Source organism: Lepisosteus platostomus, chromosome 11, assembly GCF_059453375.1.
Source record: "Lepisosteus platostomus isolate fLepPlt1 chromosome 11, fLepPlt1.hap1, whole genome shotgun sequence".
NCBI lineage: Eukaryota > Metazoa > Chordata > Actinopteri > Semionotiformes > Lepisosteidae > Lepisosteus > Lepisosteus platostomus.
This window is the reverse complement of record NC_142621.1, coordinates 4,909,627-4,926,801: the sequence shown is the minus strand read 5'-3', so window position 1 is coordinate 4,926,801 and position 17,175 is coordinate 4,909,627. Positions and strand designations below refer to the sequence as shown.

Below are 17,175 nucleotides of genomic sequence, written 5' to 3'. Positions count from 1 at the left end.
ATTAACTTCGTCACCTCAGTTTGGGGTCAAAAGGTTTTGACAGGTGGAGACAATCGTGTACAGAAAACTTGTAAAGTAAGTGATGTAGACTCTTGGTCTGCGTCTGTTGACAGTGAATCTCTGTGCAACAAGGGAAAATATTGTTCGGGTGTAGACTAAATATCGACTTTCTCTGACCCCTAACCGTCTACTTATCTACAACGAGAAAAAATTAAACTTGATAAGTTCTGCAGTGGTACATTAATGCAACCCTGTATTTAAACTCCTGTGCTGATTGCGCAATCGAGATTTCCTAGCAAGTAGCCTTGAAGCCTGTTCACGGGAGATAAATACTTATTATATAATGCACATTATTAAATAATTGTTGTAGTTGGACATATAAAGAGAATCCAACCATACGCTGTTTATTCAGAGGAAAGACCACAATTTAACAACTGTCGTGCAAGTCATCCCACCTGGTAAGAAAACCACGGCTTTACGTACTAGAAAACCTAACCATAACTTCTTAAATAAACCGGTTAGGGTTCAAAAAAGTTTCAGTTAAAAAAAAGTTGCTGCATAAAAGTGCAGTTGTCACATTTGTTAACGATGTAACTTTTTTAAAATCTGGGCCATCAGTAAGCTACGTAACGCTTATCGCCGTGGTTTTTAATAACTGAACCCTTTTTTAACGTTACGAAACGCCTTCTTCCACAAGGAATAATACTACGTGGAGTTCAGGTCCTCACGGGTGCTTCCCTGGTCGTTCACTAATAGTATGTAGCCTAGAGTTTGTGCCTGGGGTTCTTCTTGTTTATATTTTCGAAACCCCTTTTCATTTCGTGATTTAACTGAAAAACACCCTACCTACAAACCCACAAAAAAAAACCCCAAAGAAATAGTGCCATAAAAGAGGGAAAGGAATGAGCTTTATCTTCAGTGAAGTGTGCGTGCTGTTTGACCAGCAGTGAAGAAACATTTTATTTGACCTGGGGCGGTCCGGTTCGGCTCCTCCTATCTGATTCGTGGGGCCGGGGGGGACCCCTCGTGTTTAAAAACAGCGTCGAAGTCAGAAACCTCTTCAGAGGAAACACCCGATCTGTGGGAGTGACCACAATCCGACAAGTAATGCTGTTTTTGATATTTATATCTGAGACGGGTTGAAATGATTTAAAACTACTTTTGGTATGTAATGGAAATACGAATTTACCGTTGTCGGTCAAAACGCGGTGTTGCCAATTTGTGTCAAAATTACTCAGAAACAATGTCTGGCAGTGATGAACAGTTTACGCACGTCTGCTGTTTAACGGATGGAAAACTTCAGTTCGTTTTAAACCTTTCTTGAGAGCGCTTCAGAAATTGCTGATAAGTTAGCCGAAAAGTGACATTTTAAAATGTTATGTTTAGGTCATTTAAGGGGTGGTGTTTTTTTTAACGTTTCCATCCAGTCGTGTTTCTTTTAAGGAGATGACACGACACTCTTTTGCCTTATTCTTATTATACTGTGAATTTGTGTGGCGCCTTTACTCTACTAGTGACACAGGGCAACCTAATGCACAGAAGCGGAGGTGGGAAAAGTGCTTTTAACAAACTGTATTTTATTTCCTATCAGTGCAGTGTGATCTGTAAGGGGGTGAACAGCAGGGGACTTGGTTTAACTTCTCCCTGTGGTCGGCGCCTCTCACAGCCCAGTGTTCCCGATTGCTGTACTGGGACGTTGGTTTGGGACTTCAGATCCAGCTTCTGGTCCACCAACACCACCTCCAGGCGCAACCTGGTTTTCCTTGGAGGCCTCCCATCCCAGTACAGAACTTCCAAGGAAAATCCGGTCTGCTGTAAGGGGCTTGGGTGGCTCTCTGCCCTTCTGGACCAGACTTTCCAGGCCAATGCCCAAGCAGGGAAAAGGAGGACAGACACTGTGCTGCTGTGGGTGGTGTGATCCTTCAGTAGAGAAGTCAAACCAAGGTCCTGGCTTCTTCGTCTTTGAAGATCCCAGCTTAGTGTTTGAAAAGGGAAGGTTTTTAACCCTCGTGTGTTGGTCAGACTCCACTCTGGGCTTGAGCACTTCTCCGCCAGATTTGTAGGCAGGCTTCTTGGCTCATCAAGGATGCTGAGCTTCAGTGATGCAGCCATCCTATGTCCATAAAATATTTTGGGATCGTTTAAGATGGGAAGCTGTGTATAAATATAAATGTGATTCATTGTATTTCAATATCTTAGCGGAAATGACGGTGCACACGTGATCGCAACGCCGTGAAAGTGAGAACTTTTGTTCAACGTCGGCTCTGTCCCCCTCCAGCGCGTCTGGGGCACCCATCGGCAGGCCACGTCGAACCCTTGTCCCGGAGCCGGCTCGCAGGGACATGCGGGGTCTCTGGGCCCTGCTGCTCACCGCTCTGCCAGCCCTGCAGGGGGCGGCGGCGGTGGCGGCCCAGGAGCGCAATTCTTCGCGGCTCTGCCAGCCCCCGCCGCGCTGGGAGGTCAGCGGTCGGGCCCCCATGGAGGAGCTGCAGGGCCGGGTGGCGGTGGTGGCGCTGCTGAAAGCCAGCTGACAGTTCTGTCTGACGCAGGCCTCCCGGTAAGAGTGAAGGCGGGCCTCCTGTGTGCACAGCGTAGCCGTTTTTGAACTTGTCTGCAAACCTGACGTTAGAGGGATTCTGAAGTGATTGGATTTGTATGCAGGCCTTTTTGGGATTTTCGGTGACCTTCTGCTGGCTGTTTACTAGCCCTCTCTAAGAAAAGAGACCACACAAGTCAACCCACTCTCGGTTTGTCTTGCTTTGGGGAGTTCTCAAAATTAGGGCTGTTACACAATCTATTCACGGTTGTACTCCAGACTGCAGGATGCGTGACTGGTAAGGACCAGGGCTACTCAACCTTCCTGATTGCAGCCTTTCCAATTCACTCTTCCAGAATTTTGCTGCGACCAGCCCCCGGATTAACTGCTAACGAGCAGGATCGATATGGCAATTGTGGAGCGGGGTGTATGGAATGGAATGGAATCTGTTTGGAAGGGCTTGCCTGTGGAGTTAGCCCAGAGTTGGGCAGTGAGCGCATGTCCGACACCAGTTGGCTATACCTGCTAATGCACTGTGTGTCCTGTGTCTGTCCAGCCTGGGAGACCTGCGGACCCGGCTATCCCGCAGTGGGATGACGGACGTTGGGTTCCTCATAGTGAATGAGAGGGAGCCCGTGTCCAGAGCCATGTTTTGGGAGCTGAAGAGGAGAGCACCAGAGGGGATCCCCGTCTACCAGCAAGGCCTCTTCCAGAGCGATGTCTGGGAGATCCTGGAGGGGGAAAAGGATGACTTTCTGATATACGACAGGTACATCCCTCAGGGCTCGGAGTCATGGGCAGTGATACCATAGTGGGTGTTAGGTCAGTGTACATCACGTGGCGATTATTCATTTATTTACAGTCATCTTTACAGACGGGTGCTTTATTAAATAACTTCGCTCTAAGGCACAACAGCTATGTCATCACCTGGGCTTCAAACCCACAACCTTTCATTTAGAGGTTCAGAGCTCTAACCACTGTTCCACTGCTGCCCAAAGCAGCTGCTGTGTCAGCCTGGCTTATTCAAATAAGTCATTTTGTAACTCACGTTTGATATTAGTATCATTGCAAACTAACAATGCAGCATGTTACAAAGAAGCCTAGACTTCTAAAGGAAATGTAATCATGCTACAATGTGTGCTGCAAAAATGCTTTGGTTTATGTATAACACTGCATGGGTGCATCAGGCTATCCGAAACATGACACTTTTTTTTTCCCTGAAATAAAATGCAAAGAATGTATACAGTGGTTACTGTTTTTTTTTTTAAACAGATGTGGGCTCTTGACCTTCCACATTGTCCTGCCGTACAGCTTCCTTCATTACCCCTACGTTGAGGCTGCAATCAGAGCCACCTACCTCAGGGACATCTGTGGGAACTGCACAGTGAGTACAGTGCTGCAGCCCAGGGATACCGATTGTGGTTTTACTGCCATGACTGCAGGATTCACACAGTTCAAGTGGCAAGTGCACAGATCAGCAGACTGATCTAGAGTTCGAAATAAAATAGGTAACTTATTAAATGTGTGCAACATTTGTGTCCTGCCCTCTCTAAAAAGGCCTTTTGCGTGTTTTATCATTGCACTACAGCATATTATGTAAAATCTCCTCTGAACTTAGAAATTCAGAAAGCACCCAGTAATAACAGATGAAGAAACAGTAATCTGCTAAATTTAGTTCTTGCTTGCTTTAGTGTGTAGTACATATATTTGATTGCAAATGATCTACTTATAATGTCAAGTTAATTGAAATACCAACTGACTTTCAAAGCACAGCCCTACATTTTCAATAACTGCTGTAAAAGTGTTTTCTAATGCTTGTTTTTGCAGTAGTAGTAAGAAATCTTATCCCTTTAGCTAGACATTTGGACAGGGGCTCTGACTTGAGATGCATGAAAGAGCAAAAAGCTCAGGGTTCAAGCATGAACTGAAGACACATAAATCTTATGTATTTTTTTGTCAGCAATATGTGAGAGAGAATTTGACTAAGGCTTTGCATGCATTTGTTCCAAGTTTGCATACTCTCCCTATTTTCTTATGGGTTTTCTATGAGAATTATAGTTTCCTCCATTAGTCCAATAACATGCTGTTCGGGCTGCTTGGCATTTCTAAGTAGTGTGTCTGATTGTCTGTTAAAGTTTCTCAATCCAGGATGTAGCCTGTTTCAGCCCTGTACCCTGTTTCAGCTGGATTAGGTTAGCGATAAGTCTCCATAAGTGGTTATTAAATTAATTTCCCGCGCTAACACTAAAAAAAAAACGTTTTTTATTAAGTGAAAAATGAATTATGGCATCAATTGCAAAGCCCTGTGTGGAGGTGGATATGTTGATCTTTCAACACAAAGCTTGATGCTCTAATTGAGTAACTTAGTGTTATGTGATGGGAATGAGCACAGATGGGCTCAGTGGCCTGTCCCTCCGATAATGCTTTCTCTTGTTCTCATGCTTCATTGTTTTTGATGGTTCTCGTTGCAGCTGGATTCAAGCGACAACCAAGGACTGAATGCCTCTCAGATTCCTGAGAGAAAAGAGAACGTCACGGACGCCGAGTGCTTAGACGACCACGAGCAGCACCAAGGGGAGCAGAGCAACGGCCCCCAGCCATCACGCCACAGCCAGGCCCATCACAGTGGGCACCGCCTGGTACACGGTCCCTGCCGTGACAAAGGCCGGAAGAGACCACCCTCTCCGCAGAACAGCACCCTCTCCGCTCGCCAGCACGCACACTCCCCCCACACCATCCACAGTCACCACGATCTCCACCAGCACTGAGCAGGCTGTGACCACCCACCTCTTTTGACCTGTGGGTGCCAGCAGTCTGGCCACACTGGAAACAAGGGAGGAACTTCAAAGGCAGTGCACCTTCACAGCTACTGCCTGTTCTCTCTGTGCCCTGCTGTGCATTTATAGAGGGTATTGCTAGACGTTGCTCAGTGAGATTTGCATTCTTGACATTATACTATGAAGAGTGCTTACCCACGTTCTTCTGTAAATGCATGTAATTAAGAGTCTGGTAATAGCATGCCTCTATATGTATTCAACAGCGAATATCCCATGTGCATTCATTACTGTCTTGAGTCCAAGCTGATCTCTTTCAGAGCCTGTTCGGAAGCTTCTTTTGTGCTGTACGAATCTTGCTTAGTGGTTATTATTGCATAAATGTTTGAATGCATCCCTGGTAACAAAATTACAGTGTAGCCCTGCACCAGCACAAAGTGACTGATCAGTCAGATCTTTATCGAGGTAACATTTAAGGGTTTTTTTTGCAAACTAAAGACCAGGGCTGATTACAACAAATAGCACCACAACTTTCAATTTGTTTGTTACAGATGCTTCCTTCATGGTCATTTTTCTAAATGGTGCATAAGCATTCACCTACTACGTCTGTTTGTCTCATAGGAAACAACTGGGTAGTGTTGTTCTCAGGCATACATTCCATGATTGACAGATGATGCTTAATAAGAATAGATGGTTGTAAAATGTTTCATGAATCACAAACCAGGGTCTGAAGTTGCACTGATGGGGTTTGAGTTACTGATCTGCAGATATCTGATTTTAATTCTGAGCCAGTGCTTTCCAGTTCAAAGTTGGATCATGTTGACTGGTTCGATGCCGAAGCCTGTTAGTCTTCTAAATTGTAGCTGACCTATCTCCCTGATCTTGCCCTCGTTCAGTCGCAAGATATTAGTGATTTTTTGTCCCCACCTGTTTGGTCCCTTCCAGTTATCTGCTCCACTGCATTTAATGAAATCTTCAGCTCAAACCACAGAGGGGTGGCTACAGACGGATGATGTGCAGAGGAGAAAGTGAGGAAGGAAATCAACTACACAGCTTTACGAAAATCACGTTTCATATTGATATTATCATCAATCTGGGGGCTAAAGGTCAGGCTGATTTCAAAAGGAATGATCTTGGTTCTTAACTTCATTATAAATGTCTTACCCGAGTTTGTGCTTTTGGTTATTTTTTTCAATCGGGTGAATGGTACACGGATCTGCTCGAGTTCTATGGATATTTTTAAATTCAGGTGCCTTCTTAAAAAGTTTCTTTGGTAAAGCACACAGATACACATTCTTGCTTAAAGGCGGAATACTATTTGTAAGACATCTTTTCAAGGTGTCGTGATAAATAGATTAGTATGGGTGACTCTTGTAACACGAAACGTTCTAACAAAGATTCTGACACTACAGCTCTGTATTGCTTGCACACTTGCTTTTTAGGGTCATCGAAGCTGAAAGTTACATTACAGTTATCTTCTAAAAAGTGTCCTTGATCAATCTGTTTCTGCAACTTTAAAGCTCAAAGCAGGACACCTGTCCGTTCCAGGGAACACCAGCACAATATAGAGACACTACCTTCCCTTCCAGCATGTTTTTTGGGAGGAAACTGGAGCATGCAGATAAAGCCAGGACAGCATGCAGACTCCACACAGAAGGTTTCCAGCTGGGAGTCGCACCCAGAATAGCTGTGCTGCCCTGCCACTTTGTGTTAATATTACAGCTGTGAATACAAGGAGTTGTTTGGTTGGCTGGTGCCATTGGATGGTCAGCTCTTTCATTTTTCATGAAGTGGTATTGTAATCTGTGTCACTGGTGCAAGATAAAGTGTTTTTGTATGGACCACGTTTTCCTAGACTGAAATTTTCCTATGGTTACATACACAGATTACCTATGGATGCAGTTACTTTTGCATTATATACCGTATATGTGTTTGTGCACTGAATACTGTCTTAAATCATTAACATTGCTCACTAGAAATGCGAGAGAGTGGCCTCATGTACTGTTTTTTTTTTTCAAAAAAAAACTTAAACCACTTTTCCACAATATACCTCCGCACAAGATCTAACGGTTTGGGCTGACTACAGTTTTGACAGAAGGATGTTTCACGTTATGAATACAACATTACAAATGAAGCTGAACCTTCCCAGAAAAAGGAAAAAAAATGTTCTTAACTAAGAAAAACGTATTGCAACAATAAACGTTTTGATTGCGTTAACTGGTCTGGGCTGAGCGATTGTACCATCCCATCTCTTTCTGTTCTGCTGTTCGTTTTTCGTGGTTTTAAACTGTCGCCAGGTCAAACATGTGTGCTCGGGTGGGGGAAATGTCATATGTCTGACACATGAGAAGATAATATGATAAAACGTTAGCGCCTCCCGTCGTCAGATGGCACTAGAGCGTCGTTTGTGTCAAAGACCAGTACTGTACTTCATGTATGCGCTAGGCTTGGCTGATACAGGACTGGTTGAAAACACCGGTGGCTTGATCTGAGATTTTTCTCCACTCGCTTTGCCGAATTCGTCAACGACAGCACTTGCAGTTGAATTTTTATCGCTCCAAGTAAGAAGGAAATTTCGCGTTCTAGCTAGTTCCTATGTGTATGGTTTGGGCAAAACCAGCGTTTTGCCTTAGAAGAATCGAAGTCATTCATGAAACTTGTGTTTTTAATTATGTAATAACGCAGAGAACTTGGTAAGAGGGGGGGATCCACATACTGGTTGTATTTTAAGATATCTGCGATTTAATGGAAATCCGTAGAAAAAAAATAATTTGATCGTGCAGTATATGATTATCATGTAAAGAGTGCAGTAGTCTCAATTTTAGATTATTTGTTGCTGGAGAATTTTTCGATACCTACGCGTGTGTGATGCGAGAACGATTCGTGCTCTGTGCCGAAAACGAGTAACTATCTGAACGCGCGTTTCAACTTCTTGTGTCATTAATCCAGTCTTTGCATTTTGTGAACGAAATGAACATACTATAGTTACATTACGTGTTTTCCCAACAGTAAAACTTCGTGAACAAAGATATTGACAAGTTTTTGTCAATTCAAAAAAACAAACACAGGAGTGGAGTGCAGGCGGGGCGTTTTCTGCACAATGTATCTCCTCTGCAGTTGGCCGTCCTGCGCTGTGATTAATTCACTTTTCACCTATGGACAGGACTGAATGGCTTCCGCCTGGCAGAGGATACAGCGATATTACGACTGGGCTTTGGAGAATGGAGGTAAGGTGGACATAGTGAACTGTTGAAAACGCACCGAAGAGTTTCTTGTGCACAGTAATCGCAAGGAGTCCTGCGGAGTTTGCCGGTGTGACACCCAGCCCACTCCCCCTCAGGTGCTATCTGGGTTTGAAACGTTGTTACTCCGGCCATGGTGGTGCTTTTAATGTGAACTGTTCTGAGGCGTGTTGGGTGAAATCTGAGATGTCGCTGTTTTATTTTTTTCCCTGGACCCTTCACTCTCTGAGTTAAAAACTACTGTACTGTACAACACAGCACTCATCCATCCCATGCCAGGTACACCAGGGGGTGCCATCTACCCTGAATTAGAAAAAAAGGAAACCACATTCAAACAAGTAGTATTTTTTTTTTTTTTTTAGAAAAATCTATAGTAAGTAGTAGGAAATGCACCTGAGCTCTTGGGTTTGTATTAAACCCGATGAGCTTGGTCTGGCATTCAGACTGTGCCTGGGGGGATGAACTATTGGCTTTTAAAGTGTGCTGGGCAAAATGGCATGGTGATGTATTAAAGCAATCAACTGTATGTGCGCGTCAGTGGGGAAAACTGCCGGCCTGTGTTTTTCAGATAAGCGGACGGACCCCTGGCTGTTGGTGTATTCCCCAGTGCCGGTCTCGGTCATTTTTCTGTGTTACCTCTTCCTCATCTGGGCCGGGCCCAGGCTGATGAGGCACAGAGAGCCAGTCGATCTCCGAGTCGTGCTCATTGTCTATAACTTCTCCATGGTGTGTCTGTCTGCTTACATGTTTTACGAGGTAAGATGCCTGATGGAGAGACCCCCAGGCTGCAGACAGTTTTCTCTCTGCTCATCATGTCTGTCTGCTTTCTGCAGTAACCGTTTCTTTGACAATTTACTCATGCTGGGCCCCAAATCTTAGCTTGTCACTATACCCTACCTAGACAATAGGCTTTAAGTGCTTAGAAAAGTTAAGTCTTGCTAAACTAACTTCTTGCTCTTTTTTGAACACGTGACAATGGTAATGAACACATACCAGGAAGATGATATACAGCTTTTTTCCCCAAAAAGACATTTGTTAAATTAATTCAGTTAATTCCACACTAAAGGTTCTAATTCTCAAACTACAACTCAAGAATATGTCTGTATTTGGATTTTGAACTGGGTTAGCAAACAGAAAAGAGGGTGTGCTGATAAGGGGTGAGTACCTGTATAAGGATCACTGTTCTTCCTAGATCTAGATTGTGATATAGTGAGTAAATTAGTCTCGTTATGACATAAAATGAGAAGGATTAGCAAACACTTAACATGCAGCAAATTCATTATTTTTCTGAAATTCAAAAAGACAGTTGAATTCAATACTGGACAAACACCTGGCAGATGACATTTAATGCAGGCAAGTGCAGTGTGTTACATGCAGGTAGTGTAAATATAAACCACAAATATGAAATTAAAAATGGAACAAGTAATAGGTTTATTCCATGCTGAAAAAAAGAAGAGAGAAAACGCAACGTTTCGGCTGTGGAGCCTTCTTCAGGTGTGCTTAAAATTTAAAATACTGAACTTAAAGAAGTGACTTATGAAAAAGACAGGTGTTTGAGTATGTAGAAGTAATGTTGAGATATATATATAGTTAAGAGTATAGAATTTAAATAAATCAATGTTGCTGCTTATTAAAACTGTATAATGCACTAGAAAAACTTCAGGATTGTGTACAATTATGATAAAGATAGAGAGAAGACTACATAACTCAGGACCTCTTTACACAAAGAGTTCTGGAATCTGGAACAAGATACCCAGTCACCTTCTCAAAGTCAAAACCATCACTTCTTTCAAGATCCTGTTAAATGAGATCTCTGGATCAATGATCTTGAATGCTTGTTCGCAGAGTTCATTGTGTTTCTTAATACACTGTATACTGGCTTCAGAGACCTCAGTACTATCAAGAAAGAATCTTTGTGTACGTTTACTTCAACGTTGTAATAGAAGATTGATTGTTTTTTTTTTCAGCAGATGAAATGTGCTTTCTGTTTTACCTGTTATCTGGGGTAGATTGTATAATAATAATAGGTGGCACGCGTATTATTTTTATGATGTTTATCAAACCATATTTTGTCTTTAAATGCCTAGGTTTTACTGAAGGAGCCTGAGTAATGAGGTAGTACAATCAGAACAGAAGGCTTTAAAGCAGAATGCCCGTGTCTTGCTGGGATAAAATCGAGTGCGGTTAAGTTCCCGAGACAGAAACTGAATACTATGATGTAACAGAAAAAAAACCCAAAACTCATCTATTTCCGGTAACTTTACAAAGGGTTCCTGAAAGGGTTTGGTTTGTCTAACTGTATGAATTCACTGTGTTCTTGTTTTTCTAGTTTTTCATCTCCTCCTATCTTGCAAGCTACAGCTACCTCTGCCAGCCAGTGGACTACAGCACCGGTGTGCTGGGAATGCGGGTAATAGCATCTGAATTTACCAAAGAAACACTGACCACTTTCAGACCTGTCTTTAATCAAGGGCCTCTTTTATATTCCTTCAAAGAAGAGCTGGCTAGGACCATCATGTTTTTGATGTTCTGGTGCGTAGAACACAAGGGCTACGTTTCTATTCAAAGCTTTGCGAATTGTCCCTTACCGGTCAGTTAAACAGAAGGAATACTCTCTTTCTCTGGCAGATGGCGAGAGTATGCTGGTGGTTCTTTTTTTCCAAAGTCATAGAGCTCCTGGACACGGTAAGGTCACTCGGTCTGATGACACTCCCCACTGCATAAAATCATCTTCAGTGCCATTTAAAAAAAAAACACACACACACACTCAATCCCTGATTTCAGGTGTTCTTCATACTGCGAAAGAAGAACAGCCAGCTCACCTTCCTGCATGTGTATCACCACGGTACCATGATCTTCAACTGGTGGGCAGGAGTCAAGTATGTGGCTGGTGGCCAATGTAAGTATTCTTGCTTTCTTGGGTACTGATTCAGCTGGGCTCTTGGTTAGAGTATCTGTCTGTCTCTCTCCTAGATGGAACCCTTTAGAATTAGTCCCTGTAGCTCAAGGATCTCCATCCCTGGTCCTGGAGTGCCCCTGTTTGGCAGGTGTTGTAGGCTACCGTTAACTTGCCACTTTCTAAAGATATGGAACACTTTCATTCTGATCACCTAAACAGGCGATGTGTTAAGTAATTCGGAGATCATGTAGAGATCACCCCTTCTTTCCCTGAGGATCGGAGATCTCTTAATTGAACGGATTAGTTGCTTCAATTCATCAAAAGCTCCCAGGTGTTTAAAAACGGAGGACCTGTAATACTAACTGGACTGGGGCTCTTCAAGACCAGGAGAGCTCTGCTCTAGATGGTTCCGCCTCCCGGCAGCGTGAATGCACAGGAACAAACTAGGATTCATTTCCGTAATTCTTTCTATCTAGGAATGAACACCCATTCAGGTTAGGGTGAGATTTAAGGGCAGCCTTCATCATAACTTATGGGTCTTAATATTAATTAGCACTTTTGCCACCTCCTATTGCATTGTTATTGGATAAAGATGTAATTCACCTCTATTCTTATAGTTCATTACGACTGCATTCTTGTCATTTATATAATAGTGTCGGCCGTGTTAAAGGATGTATGAATAGTGCCAGGAATTCTCAAAGTCATTTATTGTCAGCAGCTGTATGTTACTTTTCCAAAACGCCGAACTGAAGGCGTCTATTTTAAGCGGCAATATAGAACGTTGTGTCGGGATGCCTTTAGGCTCACGAGTCATGCGTGTGAAATTGCAGTGTATGCGTTTTCAAGGACGTCGAAAAACGGAGCACTCATGAGCTGCCCCCAGCACCTTCCGAACTGGGTGTGGTGAGACTGGGTGACCCCATAGGCCACATGGAGATGACTGACCTTCACATAGTTTAGAGCCGGACTGCCTCAAAGTGCCTTCCTTTTCTCTGTAATTGGCATTTTGTCTTGTTTTGTTGCTCCCAGCGTTTTTCATAGGCATGGCCAACACGTTTGTGCACGTTGTGATGTACACGTACTACGGCCTAGCAGCCTGTGGGCCACGCGTGCAGAGATTCCTGTGGTGGAAGCGCTACCTCACTAGCCTGCAGCTGGTGAGTGTCCCCGAGTCCCTCTCTCCTCGGCCTAGTTTTGGCCCGCGCCACTGAGGTCTGTGGGTCTTTTTGCTTTGCCAGTGCTCAGCTGTCTTTTTCCCAGAAACTTAGTCCTGATTCTGCTCAGTGCTGCCCTTCGAATCGCTTGTTTTTAACAGGGTTTGTGGAGCCTTGGGCAGGAACTCCCTCACAGCCATTTTCCGATGCCTGAAACTTGGCGAGCAGGCTGCTACGTTTTGCCAGCACTGAGAAAGTAGCGTCCTGAGTAGGACGTAGGTAGATAATGGAAACTTTTATAAAAGTGAAGTAGCGTAAGCACTGTATTATTGTAGTGTTTTAGCTTCAGGGGGTTGTTACAGTATTTACAGGAGGCCAAAGATAAAAAAACAATGGTCCGACCCCCAGAGGTTTCCAAGATGAGACACATTACTGTGTGGGGAGAGGAGAGTTCAGCTGGTGATGGTGGCCTGCCTGTGCTTTCAGCTCCAGTTCCTTGCAATCATCGCCCACACCGCCTACAACCTCTTCGTGGACTGCGACTTCCCCGATGCCATGAACCTGGTGGTGTTCGTCTACTGCGTCACCCTCGTCTTGCTCTTCAGCAACTTTTACTACCGCAGCTACCTCGCCCAGAAGAGCAAGCACGCCTGATGCTTGTCAGCTGCTAACTGCGAAACCAATTACGTCTCCCTGCAATTTAATGCAATTGTATGAAGTACAATTAAATTGCGTATCTGATCTAATCAGGTGTGCGAAACTAAGCAAGGTTGGACTTGGTCAGTACTGGGGTGGGAGATCTTATAGAGGGAACAATGTTGCCGCTGTAACTGGTGTTGGTGGACCAGTAGGTGGAGCTTTTCCCTTTGGACCAGAGCTTCCAAACCAATGCCTCAGTATAATGATAAAATAAGGGACAGTGTGCTGTAGGAGTTGCTGTTCTTGGTGTATTAACCAAGGTCCTGACAATTTCGTCATCAAAAGATAACGTGACACTATGTTGACATTTCCCCCATAATTCAAGTGGTGAAGCAAACACTGTCTGGAGCAGCCTCTGGCACACAATAGCTGCAGAATGGCCAGGTGGGGGCTGTGACACAGTGGTGGATGGAGAGGGTCTCCTCCCTATATAGAAGGTGCTCTGGGAGGGGAAAATGCTACGTAAACGCAAAGAAGAAACTGTTATTAAGAGGCTGAGTTTTCGGGGTGCTCTTCATATTCCTGGGGTACTTGCCCAGAGGGGGGGCAGGCAGATTCACCACATCACCTACACGGCTCTGTTCCTCTCAGCCCTCAAGGACAGCCCTCCCCACCCCCACTAATCGCTGAGAGACCGCCACGCTCGGCCAGGTCCAGTAATTGAAATAAACCAGGCCGGGGCTTTTACACTGCACTTTAGTTATTTATTTAATCTCCCTTGGTGACACTTCATTTATCTTATAAATTATTGGTTTGGTTGCAGCCAATCAGTGGTGAGTGGAGGGCGGTGACGCCCACTTTAACCTTCTTTGTGGTGGAGGGAATTATAGGGACTCGGACTCCGGGCTGCTGAACAGACATCAAGAGACACCTCTGATCTTCGTGCCGATCCCTGACCTATCTGTTGTATTTTTGTTCAGTACCCGCACTCTAGATACAGTCTTGAGCAGGGCATTTCTTAGAGGAAATGGTCTGTTTTCTGTGGCCTGGTAAGTAGATCTTCACAGGGTTCAGACGCATTAACGACATGCTGTTGAAGGGAACGTCAGCTAGTGACCACAGCACCCAAAGTTAAAAAAGGCGATATGAAATTTTGATCTATCCATAAGGCTTTTTTTTTTACGGTAGAGCTGCACCAGGTTTCTTATACAGTGTAGTTCCCTCTCTTAGTTGTCCTTACCCACCCAATCTGGGGTAGTTTGCGGTGTTTCCCTACTTTACCACACTACTTTCACAAGTTCCTAAGCCATCTCCGTGCCTCTGCAGCAAGTTCGCCCTTTAGGAATAGCGTCCTGACCTCTGTTCTGTTTGCTGAGCGTGTGAACATGTTGTTTTTACTGTGCCTCTGACCAGAATATTGCAGACGCTGGCTGTCCGGTGTGCTCCTTTTGTGAATTTGATCCTGCAGGGCTCTGGCCCTGGGTCTCGCAGTAGAAAATTAATGGAGGCTGCGCATGTCTCCCTGGATTTCTCATCCTCTCTCATTGCAGCCGCCTGTCCAGCTTGGTCAATTTGTGAGTGCACCGCTACGGCAGTTCAATTTCTCAGGCAAGTCTCTTTCTAATGATAAAAATAGTCACCAAGAGGGAGAAGTTCTGCATTTGCTCCACAATTGCTGAAGGCATTTTCTATTTTCCTGATTTTCAGATTACTTATTATAATCCCATGAAATCTCCACACCAAAGACCTCAGGAATGACAAATAGAAGCTGCAATACCGTTAGCAAATGCGGGCCATCCAGATAAATGACTTTCCCTGCCTGGTATCATTTTTATTATATTGGAATGTTGCAGAGAAGTCACAGATGAATTCTATGCGGCCTCAATCAGGGTGCATTATACTGCACAATTTGCTCACCTCCATTCCAATAGCCTCTTAAATCCACTTTAATATCTGTGCTGCACAAATGAGCTGCTACTAGGCTGAGGTTTCCTGGTGGCTAAGCTGCCTACTTAAAAGCAGCAGTCACATCCTGGTCTCAGAAAGGGGCAAGGCATGAGATCTTGCATCCTGCCTGTGCCGGTTTCCACTTTGTGCGTTTCATTTGAAAGCATCACACTCCTCAATGCTTCAGACACAGCAAGCTGGTGCTTTTGACGTTAACTGTCGTGCCACTTGCAGAATTAAACCCTGCTCTTCTCTTTGGTAACCTTTGGAGTCAGAAAGGAAACATCAGTGTTTCTACTAACAGCTTCCCAATCATTGGTCTCTGTTCTTCATCCCCGTCGTAAGATTTGCCCCATTTCTTCAAGAGGACAAACGGCAGACCAAGGGATTTAAACTTAGGTCTCCTGGTACTTTTGCAAGCTTTTGCTTTCTGGGCTCAAATTCCAAAGGATTGCAGAGCATTCTGGGAGGCCTCTGAGCTGGTGTCGGTTACCAGAGGCAGGTAGGGAAATTGGGAATGGCAGTCACAGGGTGGGAGCAGTCCAGAGCAGGAAGTGGCGCCCTCCAGCGATTTGCTTTAGAAGTGACACACTAGACTGCCATTCATAAGAGAGCATCTTTTGTGTGTATCTGTATAAACCCTGCAAAGTGCAATGTAACATTTTGCTCAAGCAACACTGGATTTCTACAAACCATAGAAACTGACATTTAAGCGTGGAGATTTCTTATCATGGTAGTCTTTTTCATTTTTAGCCTGTCCAGCTTTTTCAGGATTCTCAGAGGGTATATGACCCCAAAATCATTTTTCAGGGGACCCCTTAAGAAACCTACATGCTGCGATTCAAACCCCAGAAAAGCTCTTTTATGAATTCGGTAGTTCTCCAGAGCCCCAAACCTAGTTCCAGTTGCTCCAGCAAAGCATCCAAGCTAAAATAAATCCTGCAACTTCGAATCTGCACCAGGTTAGTAAAGATGAGATTCGTCAATGACGGAATCTGTTCATGATACTTTAAGGCAGTGGTTACACGGGTGAATTTGTGATTGACATAACAGGACTCATTTGAACTGTGTGACTGTGTTCAGATTTTAAACCTACTGGAAGCAGCCCCTTAACTATTGCATTTCCTCATTAAAATCAAAAGCCAGACTCTGGAGTAAAAATAAATACTTGCAAATGTTAAAATCAAGCAGCCTATGAATTCGATTAAGGCTTCGTTGAAGTAGTTCAGCTCAGCTGGAGTGAAACCTGGCAGGTGTGTGGGTCACTAGGACCAGCATTGGGAACCCCTGCTTTAAGGGATGGAGCAATGAGTGCCTGAGAACTTTACATGCCCTCTGTTAGATATTATGGATCTTCCTGGTGTGTGAGTGGAAGTGGGAGAACAGTACCCTTGATCGGTGGATAGAAAGTCTCTGCTTTCCTAGGCTCACGGGCATTTTTTTTTCTTAAAGAGGGATTCCTGTTGCTCTCATTTGAAAAGCAGAACTTTTACAGGCTGCTGTTTCTGTGAGCTTCAGCAGAACCATACTGGGGAAAACTGTTGGCATACTGTATGACGTGATCTGAACAGAACGTACAGTAGCGTCTTCAAATCAGCAGCTCGGTAATTTGCCGCCATCCATAATTAAAGCCCAAAACGCCCACTAGTGGCCAGACCCATTGCGAGCGTGGCCGAAAGGTGATCATGTTCTGCTAAGCTTCTGTATAACCACATTCGGTAAATACAGCTGCGGAAAAGCTGTGCGAATCTCCTTTTTGCTGCGTTAGGAAGGAAAGCTTTTTCAATCGACTTTTAGAAAAATGAATGGTGCTACAAAGTAGCAGTACAGGACAGACAGGCTTTGCACGGTCACTAAATGGCTCAATATAATATATATATATATCTGACGTGAACCTTGTGTGTGGGAAATACATTTTAATCAAGATATGTTTTGCCTGATTTCTAGATGCGTAGTTTTTAAACGTTTGCCAGGTCAAGCAGAC

General features: G+C 44.1%; 2 protein-coding genes across 6 annotated transcripts; both read left to right on the top strand.

Annotated features, from left to right (window-relative positions):
- Positions 1 to 316: 316 nt before the first annotated feature.
- Positions 317 to 6,478, top strand: selenop2 (selenoprotein P2). Of its 5 annotated transcripts, none has more exons than XM_088598067.1 (5): positions 317 to 458; positions 2,279 to 2,557; positions 3,093 to 3,305; positions 3,809 to 3,920; positions 5,008 to 6,478. In XM_088598067.1, exons 2-5 carry the CDS (start codon positions 2,343 to 2,345, stop codon positions 5,302 to 5,304), a joined length of 837 nt encoding a protein of 278 aa, XP_088454193.1. In that variant the 5' UTR covers positions 317 to 458; positions 2,279 to 2,342; the 3' UTR covers positions 5,305 to 6,478. The 5 variants fall into 5 exon arrangements, with proteins under 5 accessions (XP_088454193.1, XP_088454190.1, XP_088454189.1 ...); XM_088598064.1 differs by lacking the exon at positions 317 to 458 and adding an exon at positions 968 to 1,104; XM_088598063.1 differs by lacking the exon at positions 317 to 458 and adding an exon at positions 1,043 to 1,164.
- A 1,314-nt stretch (positions 6,479 to 7,792) lies between these two features.
- Positions 7,793 to 13,369, top strand: LOC148651846 (very long chain fatty acid elongase 4-like). The gene is made up of 8 exons (XM_088598068.1): positions 7,793 to 7,871; positions 8,474 to 8,537; positions 9,121 to 9,308; positions 10,882 to 10,962; positions 11,181 to 11,237; positions 11,337 to 11,451; positions 12,481 to 12,608; positions 13,092 to 13,369. Exons 2-8 carry the CDS (start codon positions 8,480 to 8,482, stop codon positions 13,257 to 13,259), a joined length of 795 nt encoding a protein of 264 aa, XP_088454194.1. The 5' UTR covers positions 7,793 to 7,871; positions 8,474 to 8,479; the 3' UTR covers positions 13,260 to 13,369.
- The last annotated feature ends 3,806 nt before the right edge of the window (positions 13,370 to 17,175 follow it).